Below are 14567 nucleotides of genomic sequence, written 5' to 3' on the forward strand. Positions count from 1 at the left end.
ACCTTTTGTGTTGCAGTCTGTTATAGTCACAATATATGCACTATATATCAGTAAGTTAAAATGATTTTAACGTTTGCTTTTGCAATCATACACAAAGATAGTAGGAAGCATCATGCAATCATGCTGGAGGAGAAACGATATAGTGTCACCACACTCTAAAAGATCAACGTCATTCAAGAAAATAGTGTCAATTTTGATAAAGCGTGCTCTGGTTGAGCCATGTCTACTCTGAACACCATAGTGAAGAACAAAGAACAGATTAACGAACATGTAAACATTCAGCATTTATCAAATCCAGTGTGATTATGAAGCAACAATCTCAGGAGGATCCAAATCAGCACCAGATGCCACTTAACCTCACGATGATCAAGAAAACAAAGTCTTCATGAAGAATGAAAGCTAATGATCAAACAGAAGGAACTTTTGGTTTAAGGTTCATGCAAATTTGCATAACGTGCATAATTTGCATGTTTTAACATCTGTTTAAAACTAAAGTTTCATATGCTGTGACAGGAGTCAAAGCTCTGTCCCACCCTTTTCTCCTATAAAAGACCATCAAGGAAATGTGAGAAGAGGGACTCAGGATTAAACCACCTGAGCCCTAACTAAGCCTCAACATTTGATTCCTGAATGTGGAGAGTCAGCGAGATTGTCTCTCCATGTCCAACCGAGGTAAAGACAGAAGGATGGTGAGTGGAGACCACTAGTAGCACCTCCCGAAATGACTGGACATGGGTTGGGGGAGAATTATTGGACTGGAGTCCAGTTCAAATTCTTGCATAATGTGGTGGCAGAGGAGGTGGGTGGGATGATCAATGGGACTTTAATGTTAATATCTCTACTTAAATAAGGTATCTCTGACAATGCAGCACTCCCTTAGTTTATGCTGGTATCAGCTTATGTGTTCGAGTTTTTGGAGTGGCCATCATTTAAAAACGGTAGAAAAAGCTTCACAGGCTTCAAGAAGAGACAAAATTCTGCCCCTAAAAGGCTATCAGGGTGCTCCACAAGAAGGACTTCAAGATTATGCACCATGATGCTTATGCCCCGCTGAGGGGTTTCCAAGCCTCATCACCTGATTTCTGGGTGTGGAGGGTTAGCAAGATTGACTCCTTGCATCCAGACTAGATGGCCAATATTGTATTTTCTGACATTGCCAAATTATGTCAGCTTGCTGGCAGTTTTGCGCTATAGACTCTTACCCAGCAGGGTCTAGGATATGTCTGTCCAAACTCACTTCAGAGGATCAATAATGCCGACGAAAAGTGAGTCATTCACTCCAACGGCTTGGACTAGATTCAAATTCAGGTTTCAGATATGAAAGACAGCATACTAATCTATTATGTCTTTGCAGGCCTCCAGGGAACATTGGATATACTGTACAGTGGTAAACATTGGTGAAATAGAATTGAAAATGTTAGCTTTAGGCTTTTTGTACACGTGCTTTTGATGAATGCAGTTCACAGTTAAGCTGTAACAGATTTTGAATATTCCCCATTATTTTCTGTGGCAAGCTTTAATTTTAGGATCCATACTGAGGCTGTTATTGTGTCTTCACAATGTGAAATGGAGACTGGCCACAAACTCCTCATGCTACATTTTCATTCAAACTATGAACTCATTCCAGAATATGCTTATTTCAAAAATGGCAAAGCAAATCAGTTGCTAAAAGTCTCATCCAAAAGACAGCATCTCCAACAATACAGCACCCGAACTTCAGTGCATTGAACTGTTTGCCTAGATTACGTGTTGACCTCTCCAAAGTGGGGTTTCAACCATGATCTTCTGATGGAGGCAAAGTGATATCACTGATCCAAGGTAGATAATAATCTCCTGAAAATTCATAAAATCTAACCACCAACTCAACTTAAATGTTGCTATATCTCCATAATATTAATAAAGTGTAGCTGATAACTGAACGAATAAAATATTAATAAAGATTTTTGTCTATCAAGCTTTAGGAGAAGAGAGGTCCAAGAACATCTCCATCTACAACAGTGGCTGAGCCTAGCAGTTGATTACCAAAGGCAATGCTGAAGCATTTTCAATCATCCTAAGCCAGCAGTGTAAATAGATGATCTATTTTTGGCTTCTTCCCGAGATTCCCACCATCACATAAGCCAGTCTTCAGCCGAATTTGATTCAGTTTATGTAATATAAACGAATGGTTGTGAGCAATGGATATAGGAAAGGCTATGGGATCAGAAACATCCCAGCTGTGGTACTGCACTAGAAAACTAACATCTCCAGCCAAGCTGTTCTAATATAGTTACACCACTGAAAAATATACAATGACATCTACTCAATAATGCGGGAAACTGCTCAGGCTCTAATGAAGATTGAAGGCGAGTAGCCCTGGAAAAAAAAACTGTTTGAGAAATACAGGTACTGTGTTTGTTCCAAAAGGTACGATTGGAGAAAATAACCAACACCTGTCATTGGCTAGCCATTAGAAGATTAAAGCACAAAACAGTTCACATTGATCAGATTCCTGGCATTTTTGAGATATGGCGTGAATAATTAAGCAAACAAAGTAAAGCAGTTTCTTTAATCATTAGTTATTCACTTGGCACTTGCTTTCCATTGGGGAGTCTGGAAAGTTAGTTGTTGTAGAACAGCCACAGTCTTTACCAGTAACAACAAAATATTAAACAGTGTTGAGTGTGCCACTGTTGCATACCCATAACGTTCGCAAAAAGCAGGCTAACTTTGTCCAGCTAATTTCCACCTCACTCAGTCTACTCTCAATCATTAGCAAAGTGATTGACTATTCATCAATGGTGCTATCAAGTGGCACGTACTCAAAATAACCTGCTGACTGACGCACAGTTTACATTTTGCCAGGATCACTCAGCTTCATTCTGCATTAGAACCTTGGTTCAAACATGGACCAAAGATTTATATTCTAGAGTTGAGATAAGAGTGACTGCCCTTGACAACAAAACAGCATTTCACTGAGCATAGCATCAAGAAGCCCTTGTAAAACTGATCAATGGGCATCAAGGAGAAAACACCCTAACAGCTGGAATCATATCTGGTACAAAGGAAGATGATTGTGGCGATTAGACCTTAATCATCCCACCATTAGGACTTCACTGTGGGAGTTCTTCAAAGTCCAAACATCTTCAGTATTAATAACATTCCTTTCATCATAAGGTCAGAAGTGGTGATAGCTGCTAATTATCACACAATGTTCAGTTGCATTTGCAACTGCTTAGAAAATGAAACAGTCCATGCCTGCTTGCAGGAAGGTCTAGACAACATTCATGTATAAGCTGAATAGTGACAAGTAACGTTCACATCACACAAGTGCCAGGCAGTGACCATCTTCAATAAAAGAGGGCCCAACCACCAACTTACGATACCATCACTGGATCCCCCACCATCGATGACATGTAATTCAGGTGGACCAGCCACACAAATATTATGGATGCAGGATGAAGTAAGAGGTTGGATTTCCTGAAGCAAAAGAAATTACAAGTGGTCATTACCAAAATGACTCTGCTTTAAACTGCTGGCCACTCCTCAAAGAACAAAATGATATAATTTTGCCCAATGAAAATTGCTGAGCATCACTAAACCAACTTTCTTGTCCTTACTCCCTCACTGGATGATTGAAGTCAACTGAGCACATTTTGGATCAAACATTTTTGATCATCCAAAGTATTCATCTTTGCCTATAAATTCATCCCATTGGTAGTGCAAAATGAATCAAATTTCAGGAGTAGAACACAGAGCCACTACCACACAGCACATTTAGCATTACAAATTGGTGATAAATTAGTAGGCAGTAATTTGTAACTTAGTGTGTTTACTTGCTCAGCAACTGAGGCATTAAAGTTATGTATCTGTATCAAGTTGACTGATACTTGAATTGAAATACTGGAAATTTAATCAACAAAAGTAACTATTAATTTAAAATTTACCATACACATAAATTATTTCTGATATTAATCATGAATTGCTTCTGTGAGTTAATAGCTAGTGTAATGAAGTATGGAACTATAAGTTATTAAGTACTTATCAACAGATCTAGTCTAATTTTGTACTTATTTGGTTCTTTTTCTGAACATTCTTCACAATTACCCTTGAACAATAATGTTGCAATTAATATATTTACCATTTTCATATTGTGCATTGCAAATAAACAATTCCAACAAGATTTACATCATTTACAACTACCAAGAACAAATCAAACTTGCTTTCCTTTATTTAGTCCATAAACCATAATACTACAATATATAAGCAGAATTAGGCCAGTCAGCCCATCGAGTCTGTTCCACCATTCAATCGTGGCTGATTTTTTTTAAACCTTTCTCCCACCCTGTCCCCAGAACCCTTAACCCCCTTACCAATCAAGAGCCTGTCAATCTCTGCTTTAAATACACCCAATGACTTGGCCTCCACAGCCCTCTGTGGCAACGAATTCCACAGATTCACCACATCTGGCTGAAGAAATTCCACCTCAACTCAGTTCTAAAAGGACATCCCCTTATTCTGAGGCTGGGCCTTCAGATCCCAGACCCACCTACTATTGGAACCATCCTCTCCACATCCATTCTATCCAGGCCTTTCAGTATCCAGTAGTGTTCAATGAGATCCCCTTTCATCCTTCTGAACTCCATCAAATACAGACCCAAAGTCATCAAATGCTCATCATATGTTAAGCAACCAATATGTTATGGCATTTCCTCACCAGGAGAGAATATGAAGTGATAGTGTAACTGCAGCATTATATTCTGCATTCTGTTTTCTTTTTACTACCTCAGTGTAATTATGTGTGCATGATCTGTCTGGATCGCATGCAAAACAAAAGCTTTTCACTGTAACTTGGTACATATGACAATAATAAACCAATAATAAGAGGTACATGGTAATACAGAGGTAAAATGGTCCAACTAGTAATAAATTCTGGAGATACAAGAGACTGCAGATGCAGTAATCGGGAGGAAAAAATAATCCACTGGAGGAACTCAGCAGATCAGGAAGCAACTGTGGAGTCAACGTTTTGGGTTGAGACCCTGCATCAGGACTGAGAGTGTAGAGGGGAGATAGCCAGTATAATGGGGTGAAAGGGAGGGGCAAAGCAGGGGCTGGCAGGCGATAGGTGGAACCTGATGAGGAGGGGGATGATGGACATATTGGATCTAGGTGGGGGAGGGGTGGAGTTGGGGAAACACAGCTAGTGGGTGATAGATAGAGACAGAGGAGGAAAGAGAAAAAGGAAGGGTTCTCCCAGCCACCCTTCCCCTGAACCTCCTGCTGCTGTCACCCAATTTTGTTCCATTCCCCTACCTGGTTCCATCTGCCTATCACCCACACAGTTAGCCTAATGGGTCTCCTATCCCCTCGTCCAACTGTTTCCTTCTGCCCATCATCCTTCCTTTTTCTGGTTCTACTTACTACTTCCGTTACTTGTCATGTTCCAGCATCTGCAGCCTGTGTCTCCATTTATCACCTACCAGACTGTCTCTACCTCCACTGTCCGCTCCCCCACCTGACTCTACCTGCCTATCATCACCCTCCTCACCTGGTACCACCTATTGCCTACCAATTCCTACCTGTTACGGACTCAGTGAAAGTCCCTTTAAGATAGAGAGTGTGTGTGTATGTGTGTGTGGGGCGTGCTTACGTCAATAGAAGATAAAGGACGTAATGACGTTGTTGAAGAAGTTAGAAGAAGAAAGAGAGAGAGAGAAGGGAGAGAGACACCAGCCTGCTTGTTTTCTCTATCGATGGATGAGAAACAATAACTGTGTTTGCCACTGAAATCCATGTATGGAAGTTGGAAGTAATCCGGTGGAGTTCACTTTGTTGCTGACCTGTAGAAGGAAACAGGTATTTGTATGTGGACGACCACGGTTCGGATGCTTTTCGGGGTGAGGAAGTCACTACCGAGTAAACACTGAAGTGTCGTTTGGGTTCCATCGTGGAACATTTGGATTTCGTATGTACTCTCTCTATGTTTTTCTACATCTACATCTTATCTTCAGACAACGGTGGTTGTTGAAGAAGCCCTTGCTCATGTTTCACCTTATGGCTTGCGGAACTGAACTTTAAGAACCATTCAGGAACTGGGAGTTTTGGACTTTGTCACACACACACACGAAGAGTTTAGTTTTGGGGTTAACGTTCGAGGTTTAACATTCTTGAATTCTAACATACTAACATTTTTACTTTTATTTTACGTATTATCAATAGTAGTGATTAATAAAATAGTTTTTAACACTGAATCATGCTCAGTGTGTTTCTTTTGTTGCTGGTTCATGACACTACCTCACCTCTCCCTCTCACCTCTTTATACTGGCTATCACCCCTCTGAACTCTCAGTCCTAATGCAGCATCTTGACCTGAAATGTCGACCATCCCTTTGCCTTCATAGATGTTGCCTGACCCATTGAGTTCCCCCAGTAGTTTGCTTTTGCTGGTAATAAATTCTATCTGATTACAAAGTAAACAACCTTTGAACCAGCTTTCAGTTCTGAATTCAAGTTCCAAGTAAATTCATGATGGTAGCATTACGTAAAATGGGACAAGGTCAATTAAGCTGCATGTTTCAGGGCAGCTGTCAATAACTTGTGGAAAAGGTGCCCTTTTGGCAATACTAAAATGGAACCAGACTGTGAGTTGACTCAGAATCTTTAAGTAAGTAAGTATTAATGAAGGAACTACTCTTTAAACTTTTCAAAGAGTATGTGATAAACATTGTGGATATGAAGTTGATAAGGATATACTTAACACTGTCTTACATTGTTACTGGTAATAAACATGGCTGTTCTACAATTACTCACTTACCCAGGCTCCCCAATGGAAAGAAATGCCAAGTGAATTATTAATTAAAGAAGGAATGATTTTACTTTTTCTCCCAATTATTCTCAAAGTGCCAGAAATCTGATCAATGCACAACCACTTAATAATCTTCTAAAATGATTTTAATGACTAGCCAATGACATACATTTGTTATTCCCTGCAATCAAGCTGCCAGGAATACAGAGAGCACCTGTACTCTTTACAAAATGAGGTTTCTTTAATATGTCAATATCAATTTAATAAAAAAGTGACATGTGAATGATTGTTCAATTGAACAATTTATCAGTTAGGTGGGTTTCAAGAAAAGGCCAACCATGACATAATGTAGTGAAGCATTAAAGGTCATTTGAAAAAAACATGTTTTTTCTTAAACTTTCCACTGCAGGTCAAAAACAAGCTACAAGCACTGCAGGTCAAAAACACAATAATGTCCTTCTGAATCAGTAAATCTCTCTCTCTCTAGCCCCATCCCACTTCATCTGAAAAAAAAAGATAGAGAGTCGTTTAGATAAATGTGTAAATGAAATAATTTAGTGCTGCATCCAATCAGTTTATTTAAGTCTCAGGAGAGATAAAGAAACAAATTAGCTGAGAATTTTGGAGAAAACCAGAACAGACATATTTAACACTGGCAATAATTGACTCAAATGATCATTTGGATAAAATTTACATTAAAATTCAGCTTTACCAAAAATCTTCAGTGAACAAAATTTATGACAGACATATAACAATTATATGACTGACACTGGTATATTTCCATTCTGGTTTAGTGGGTTCTGAAGCAGCTGATCAGCCAATGTAGGAACCATGGGTCAGGAGGCTTCTGATGGTGGGGAAGGGAGAAGGGGGACGGTGAAGTGGTTTGCATAGGGGTAGGTGAGGAAGGAAGGAAGGTGCTTGATGGCAGTTGTGTAGATTGTGAGGTGGTCCACTTTTATCACTGGGTTTCTGTGTGCTCCTGACAGAGGGGCTGAACATTCTCAATATCAGCCCAAGTGTTCCTTCTCCACTTTGAGCAGTCAAGAGCCTGGGATTCCCAGGAGTCAATGGATATGTTGCATTTTCAAGGAGACTTTGTGTATACCTGCAAATCTTTTCTTCTGTCCATCTTAAAATCTGCTCCCAGGACAGAGTTTGAAATAAAGTGCCTGTATCAGGAGTCTGGTTTGAGCATTCAAACAATGTGGCCTACCCAATGTATTCAACCAAGAGGTCTTAGGGCCCACTGCTGGAGATGTTGGCCTAGAAAAGGTCATTGGTTCACTTATCCATTTCAGAGACAGCATTGATGATATGTTTCCAGTGCCTTGAGGTAGTTCAGGCATACGGGACTGCAGGGATCAGTGCTGCCAGACAGACCATGAGTTTTGTGTTAAATTTGAGGACTAGATCTTCAAACACCTTTCCTTTAATCGATTAACAGCTGCACTTGCTCCTTGAAGGCAGTGATGAATTCCATCGACATCTACCTTCAGTGAGAAATGGTTCCTGAGTTTAAGGGTATCTCCATGAACCTTCCTTGTTGCATTGTGTGGGCAGTTTAACAGAGGACTTTGTCTTGTAGATATTCAGTGTAAGCCCCATCCTATCAATGAATGAGTCAACAACAGCTTGGAGCTTGACCTTCAAGTGCAGAAAAATCCAAAGGTCATCTATATAGTGCAGCTAAATTATTGAGGCTAGGATGACTTTGGTTTTGGATGTGGCCATACGTTGGATAGTTTCCCATTGGAAAAAAAGTTGAAGAACATTTCAAAATAATGACACAGCCTTGATTGACACTGCTTTCCACTGAGATTGACTCTGCTGTAGACCCATGAGAAAGAATTATTTATGCTTGCTTAAAAATTATAATGTAGAGATGGCTAATTCATATTTGGCTACCCACTTGACTACCCTGTTCCCATTTTCTTTTATCCAAACCTTTTCTTCAACCAACTATTTGGTACAAATGAAATGCAGAAACCAGTAATTTGTGTGCAACATAAACTGCACTGTCACCACATTGGGGTTGGGGCAGGTAGTGGGAGATATCAAATTTCTGCCCAAATTGGCCTTTGAAGCAAATTCACTACGTACAACCACAACATGTTAGCATGAGCACATTCAACATCTGTTTTTCAAAAGCAGACACTATGATATGACTGAAAAAATACGGAAGAGAAACTAAATACCATCATCATGACTAAAGAATTAGTATTAGATAAAGTAAGGGGGTTAGAGACTGATAACTCCATGGAGTTGATGGTTTACATCATAGGATCCAAAAAGAAATGGCTAAGCAATAGTGGATGCATTAGTCGTAATCTTCCAATACTCTTTAAGCTCTGGAAACATTCCAAAAGATTGGAAAAATGCCAATATAATATCCTTTTTCAAAAAGAGAGGCAGAAAGTCCATCACTGATTATTGGAAAAACTTTGGAATCAATTATCCTGACGGTAATAACCAAACATTTGGAAAATCATAATCTGATCAAGCAGAGTTAAGGAACTTATATCTATCAAATTTAATGGAGTTTTTTTTTAGAAAGTATCAGCCACACTGGATAGAGGGGAACCAGAAGATGTTGAATACTTTTGAAATTCCAAATATATTACCAGGTGCCACACGCTCAGATACTTTGTAAGCTGACATCTCATGGTGTTATAAGTGATATATTAGCATGAATAGTGGATTGGCTAACTTGCAAGAAACAGTGAATAACAGTTTAGTATTGTCACATGTACTGACGTACAGTAAAAAAAATTGTTTTGCATGGCATCCATACAGATCGCATCAGTACATTAAGGTAGTACAAGGGAAAATCAATAACAGAATGCAGAATATAGTGTTACAGTTACATAGAAAGTGCAGTGCAGCAAGATAATAAGGTGCAAAGCCATGACAAGGTAGACTGTGAGGTCAAGAGTCTATCTTATTGTACAAGAGGTCCATTCAATAGTCTTATGACAGTGGGATAAGTCTGGTGGTACGTGCTTTCAGGCTTTTATATCTTCTGTCTGATGAAAGGGGGAATAAAAGAGAATGTCCAGGGTGGGTGGGGTCTTTGATTATGTTGCCTAAGGGGGAAGTTTATAGTTAATGGCAGGACCCTTAACAGCACTGATGTACAGAGGGATCTTGGGGTCCAAGTCCATAGATCCCTGAAAGTGGCCACGTAAGTTGACAGTGTGGCAGTGAAGGCATATGGCATTCTTGCCTTCATTGGTTGGGGAATTTAGTATAAGAGTCAGGAAGTCATACTGCATCTATATAAAATTTTGGTTAGGCTGCAATTCTGGTCACCCCATTACAGGAAGGATGTGGAGGCTTTGGAAATGGTACAGAAGAGGATGCTGTCTGGATTAGAGGGTATGAGCTATAAGGAGAGGTTGGACAAACTTGGATTGTTTTCTCTGGAGCATCAGAGGCTGAGGGGAGACCGGAAAGAAGTTTATAAAATTATGAGAGGCATAGATAGGGTAGACGGTCAGAATCTTTTTCCCAGGTGAGAAATACAAATACTACGGGGCATGCATTTAAGGTGAGAGGGGGAAAGTTTAAAGGAGAAATATGGGGAAAGATTTTTTTTTTACGCAGAGAGTGGTAGGTGCCTGGAACAGACTCCCGGGGTAGTGGTGGAAACACATATGATAGTGACATTTAAGGACTTTCATATAGGCACATGAATATGTAAGGAATGGAAGGATATGGATTGTGTGCAGGCAAAAGAGATTTAGTTTAATTTGACACTCTGTTCAGCACAGACATCATGGGCCAAAGGGCCTGTTCCTGTGCTGTACTGTTCTATGTTCTAAACAGTTCTAATATATACTAAACAGTTGTGAGTCTTTGGAATCCCTTGCCCTAAAAAAGTTGTGGAGGCTGAATCCTTGAATATATTCATTGCTGAGATGTTTAAATTTTTTTTAATCAGAAAGGAAATCAAGGGTTATAGCAATAGGGTTGTAAAATGGAACAAACATGATGTTATTGGATGACAGAGCAGGCTCAAGGGGCCAAATGGCCTACTCCTGTTCCTATTCCTTATGATCATTTGCAAGAAGGCAAAAAGACTATAAGGCATGCACAACACAAGGTGCAACTTATTCACCCACACTTTCAAGGTGCTATGGTGTAATGCCATGTTACCATGATTTCTGCTTTTGGTTATATAGTGACAAAATATACAATCTGCATAACTTTGAAACTGCAATGGCTTTTGAAACAAAGTGTGTTCAAAAAAAATTTCAAAGTTTCAGTCAACAACACAATGACCATCAATCCTGCCTCTGCACTTGTATGCAGAATTTCTTATAATGCTGTTTCTTCAATGTTGACCAGCCATCAAAAAATCCTTCACATTACACTCTTCTACTTACTATTGTCCTCACAGTTAAATTCAAGACTCAATTCAGTTTTCTACTCTCTGTCTCGATAATCAATTAGACCATTCATTTTTGGGCTTGGTATTAACACTATTATTTCAATTCACCTTTCATTTTAATATTTTAATTGGATTGTGTCCTCCACCTTGAGATTTTTCCAGATGCCACAGGATTAGCTGTTGCAAAAAGAAATCTTACAGTAATATTTCTTGTTTAAGTTAGGTGAAAATTGCCATAATTGTTATTTAATTGTATAGAAACAAATTCATGCCACATATTATATGTAATTAAATGAAACAAACAGCTTGAATTGATAGCTTCAAAGGCCTTAAATTACTCCCCACTTACTGTTTTTTTCTGTGTATGCACATGCATGGCAATATCATGGTTAAGAATAATTCAGTAGGAGGTAGTTGTTTCCAAAATCTGTAAACCTAACAACATTTCATGAGCTTGATATTTCCAACTGGTTTATAATTGCTTCAAGGCATATTTACTTGCACATAATAATCCTTCTTCCTACAACAAACATATTATAAAAATCTGTTAAACCACCCTCTTACTCTCTCACAACTCAGATTTGTTCTGCAGTGAAAGGCCAAGTATTGTTGGCTAAAATTGTGATACAAATAGAATGAAGTTACAGAAACATGAATCAGTGGATAGAATAGGCCTCAAATATAACTTCTGGGATGAAGACAAGCTCAGTCATTTCACTCTTTAGTCAATCTCGCTCCTCTTATCTCACTCCTTTGGACATGCACATGGCCAGAATCTTATCAGTTATGTGTCTAGGCCTTTCACATCTTTGAATTGATAAACTATAACAGTGCACACATTCAGAAGCAACAAACATGGGCTAGTAATGTAATCCTTCCTTGTTCTCCCATTCCAGCTGTAAAATCTTCCTGCTCCTGGGTAATTCTAGATTACAGGCTAAACCACAAGTGGCAACACTTAAGGTACATCATGTATGTGTTTGCTCTGATCAGCCAAATCATGCAGGGAGATGCTGAAAGTTCTGCTTGGAATTGCCACCATTTCTCTGAGTAAGTTCCACCGAGTTCAGGATTCCAGCCCAAGTGCTGGCTGCTCTTCACCGGCAATTTCACAGCTGAGCACTGATGATGGACTCCTCATGGAGTCCGGCACCAGATACAAATTTGTGGCAATTCCCAGATGTTTGGTGCCGAAATAGCGGCTCTATTTGATTGAATGGAAAAGTACAGATCCAGAGAAAAAGGTTGTTCACATTTTTTTAATTAACTGAGTATAGTTAAAAGTTTTAAAATTATTCAGGTGTTCTTATGCTTTTTGTTTATTTTTTGATTTGTTCAATAATATTTACCACATTTAATTCTTTTTTTTAAAAAAATAAGTTTTGCACGTCGCATTTTTCCTGCATCAGGACTGAGAGTGCAGAAGGGAGGCAAAGGGTTTGGGAGCAGGAAGTCCTGATGCATTTTCTTGATCTAAAACATTGACAATTCCTTTCCTCCCACAGAGGCTGCTCAACCCGCTGAGTCCCTCCAGCAGTTTAGTTTTTTTTTCGCTGCAGATTCCAGCATCTGCAGACTCTTGTGTCTCCATACCTTCCAATATCTTTGTTAATCATGTTATAACTCACTTCTGCCATTTGATGACATCCATGTACTATTCTACTTCTTCACAGCAAGTCATTGAGAAATTGAATGTTCTGAGTTCCTTTCAGTTTGTTTTGACTAGAAATTCAGATTGAAAAAATGTAATCCCAAAGGCTGGAAATCAATTTAAAAAACTGCAAATTTTGAAAATCTAAAATAAAAACATAAAATGCCGGAAATACTCAGCAGATCTGGCCGCATCTGTGGGAAGAGAAACAGAGTTAACATTTTAGGTTAAAGACCCTTTGTCAGAACTAAAGGGTAGTGTGCAATTCTGGCCATGATAGGACAAGATGTATTCAGCCTCAACAGATACCCACCTCCTCTTAGTATCGAGCACCACAGCAGAAAATCAACACATACTCGCTGTCACATTTCCAGATACTCCCCTCATTCCTTTCAATTGCCATGGTTTTAAGAAATACATTTCTATTAACATATAGATTCAGATGTAGTTAATACCCTCCGTGAAAAGCTACTCATCCAATAACTCAAGGAAAATGGGCTCCCATACTCACTGATTGAACACCACTAATCTCAGTCCTTCCACCTTAGTCCCACAGGACCCTAAGAGTTCAGCAGTGTTAATAGGATGTATGAACCCAATTCCATATATCAGAATACAAAGGTTGGAAGTTCTCTCAAGGACTAACAAACTTGGGATTGAGAGGTTAATACTGTATCACAATATTGTTAACTCTAACAAATAAATAAACCCTGATTTCACTTCAACCTAATTAGAGACACAATATAAGTTATAAGCACATGGGACAATATTTGGAGCTGTCCATGTTCTGCTAACCACCACTGTCTATCTATAAAGAAACGAAGATGGGAATGAAAAAGTGAGAGATGTAACAAGGAATTGTTTCTCATAACAAAAATGTGACCGTTGTGAAACTTCCGTGGGGTGCCTCCTGCGTCTATATTATCGCCCTGCCACAGGCCTGTAACAAACAGCACAGCCCAGTCGACTTGTCCTGCGGAAATAGCGTGCAGTATAGTTACGCTGAACACTGCAATGGTCTGCTGACACGGAAGTATTGTTGGTGAACTTGCTCGATGGAGTGTTTGATCCAAAGCGAAGCAGAAAGGCAATGCAAACCGTTGATGGGGTTGCCAAGGCTGGGCGGCTCACCTGCTGCACGTAGTCCTGCACCTCCTCTAGCTCGCTGCAGGAGGGTTCGCTGGGGGTCAGCCCATAGAACAAGAGCCTGACTCCCTGCGAAAGCGACAGGTTGAGTTGCAAGGGTCGCAGCATAGCTCGTGTTGCCAGGAGAAGGGAGTCAGGAAACACGGCTCGCAAAAGGATCGGGGAGGGACGGCCGTTCCACTGCAGCGGGAAGCAAGCAACAGTTCCTTACTGACACATTGGCAGGAGGAGCCCAGCTGGGAAGCAAGGCAAGAAGGCGGGCCGGAGAACAGATCCAGTCAAGGAGGAGGGGGTTATGCTGCAACGTCCCGTGCCCTTTCTATCTGGCGAGCAAGAGAGCAAAGACGGATTGCAACATGCTATTAGCAGGAGTGCATACAGATTGTTGAAAAACACCAAATATTATTATTTATGTTAAGTAGAATCCTGCAGATGTTGGACATCTGAAATAAAACAGAAATGCTTCAATTTCTCAGCAGGCGAGTTGTCCAGTTTCAGGTCGTTGACTCTATGCCTCTCTCCACAGATGCTGCCTGACGCGTTGAGCACACTAAGATATTAAAGGAATCAAGAGATACTGGGTCAGGCCAG

General features: G+C 39.8%; 1 protein-coding gene across 1 annotated transcript in view; it reads right to left on the minus strand.

Annotated features, from left to right (window-relative positions):
* agmo (alkylglycerol monooxygenase) overlaps window positions 1-14253 on the minus strand; it is a 188510-nt gene extending 174257 nt beyond the window's left edge. The window contains 1 exon segment of the mRNA XM_052016932.1: window positions 13962-14253. Coding sequence (XP_051872892.1) covers window positions 13962-14084 — 123 coding nt within the window. The 5' untranslated portion in view covers window positions 14085-14253.
* Window positions 14254-14567: the final 314 nt, after the last annotated feature.

Source organism: Pristis pectinata, chromosome 5, assembly GCF_009764475.1.
Source record: "Pristis pectinata isolate sPriPec2 chromosome 5, sPriPec2.1.pri, whole genome shotgun sequence".
NCBI lineage: Eukaryota > Metazoa > Chordata > Chondrichthyes > Rhinopristiformes > Pristidae > Pristis > Pristis pectinata.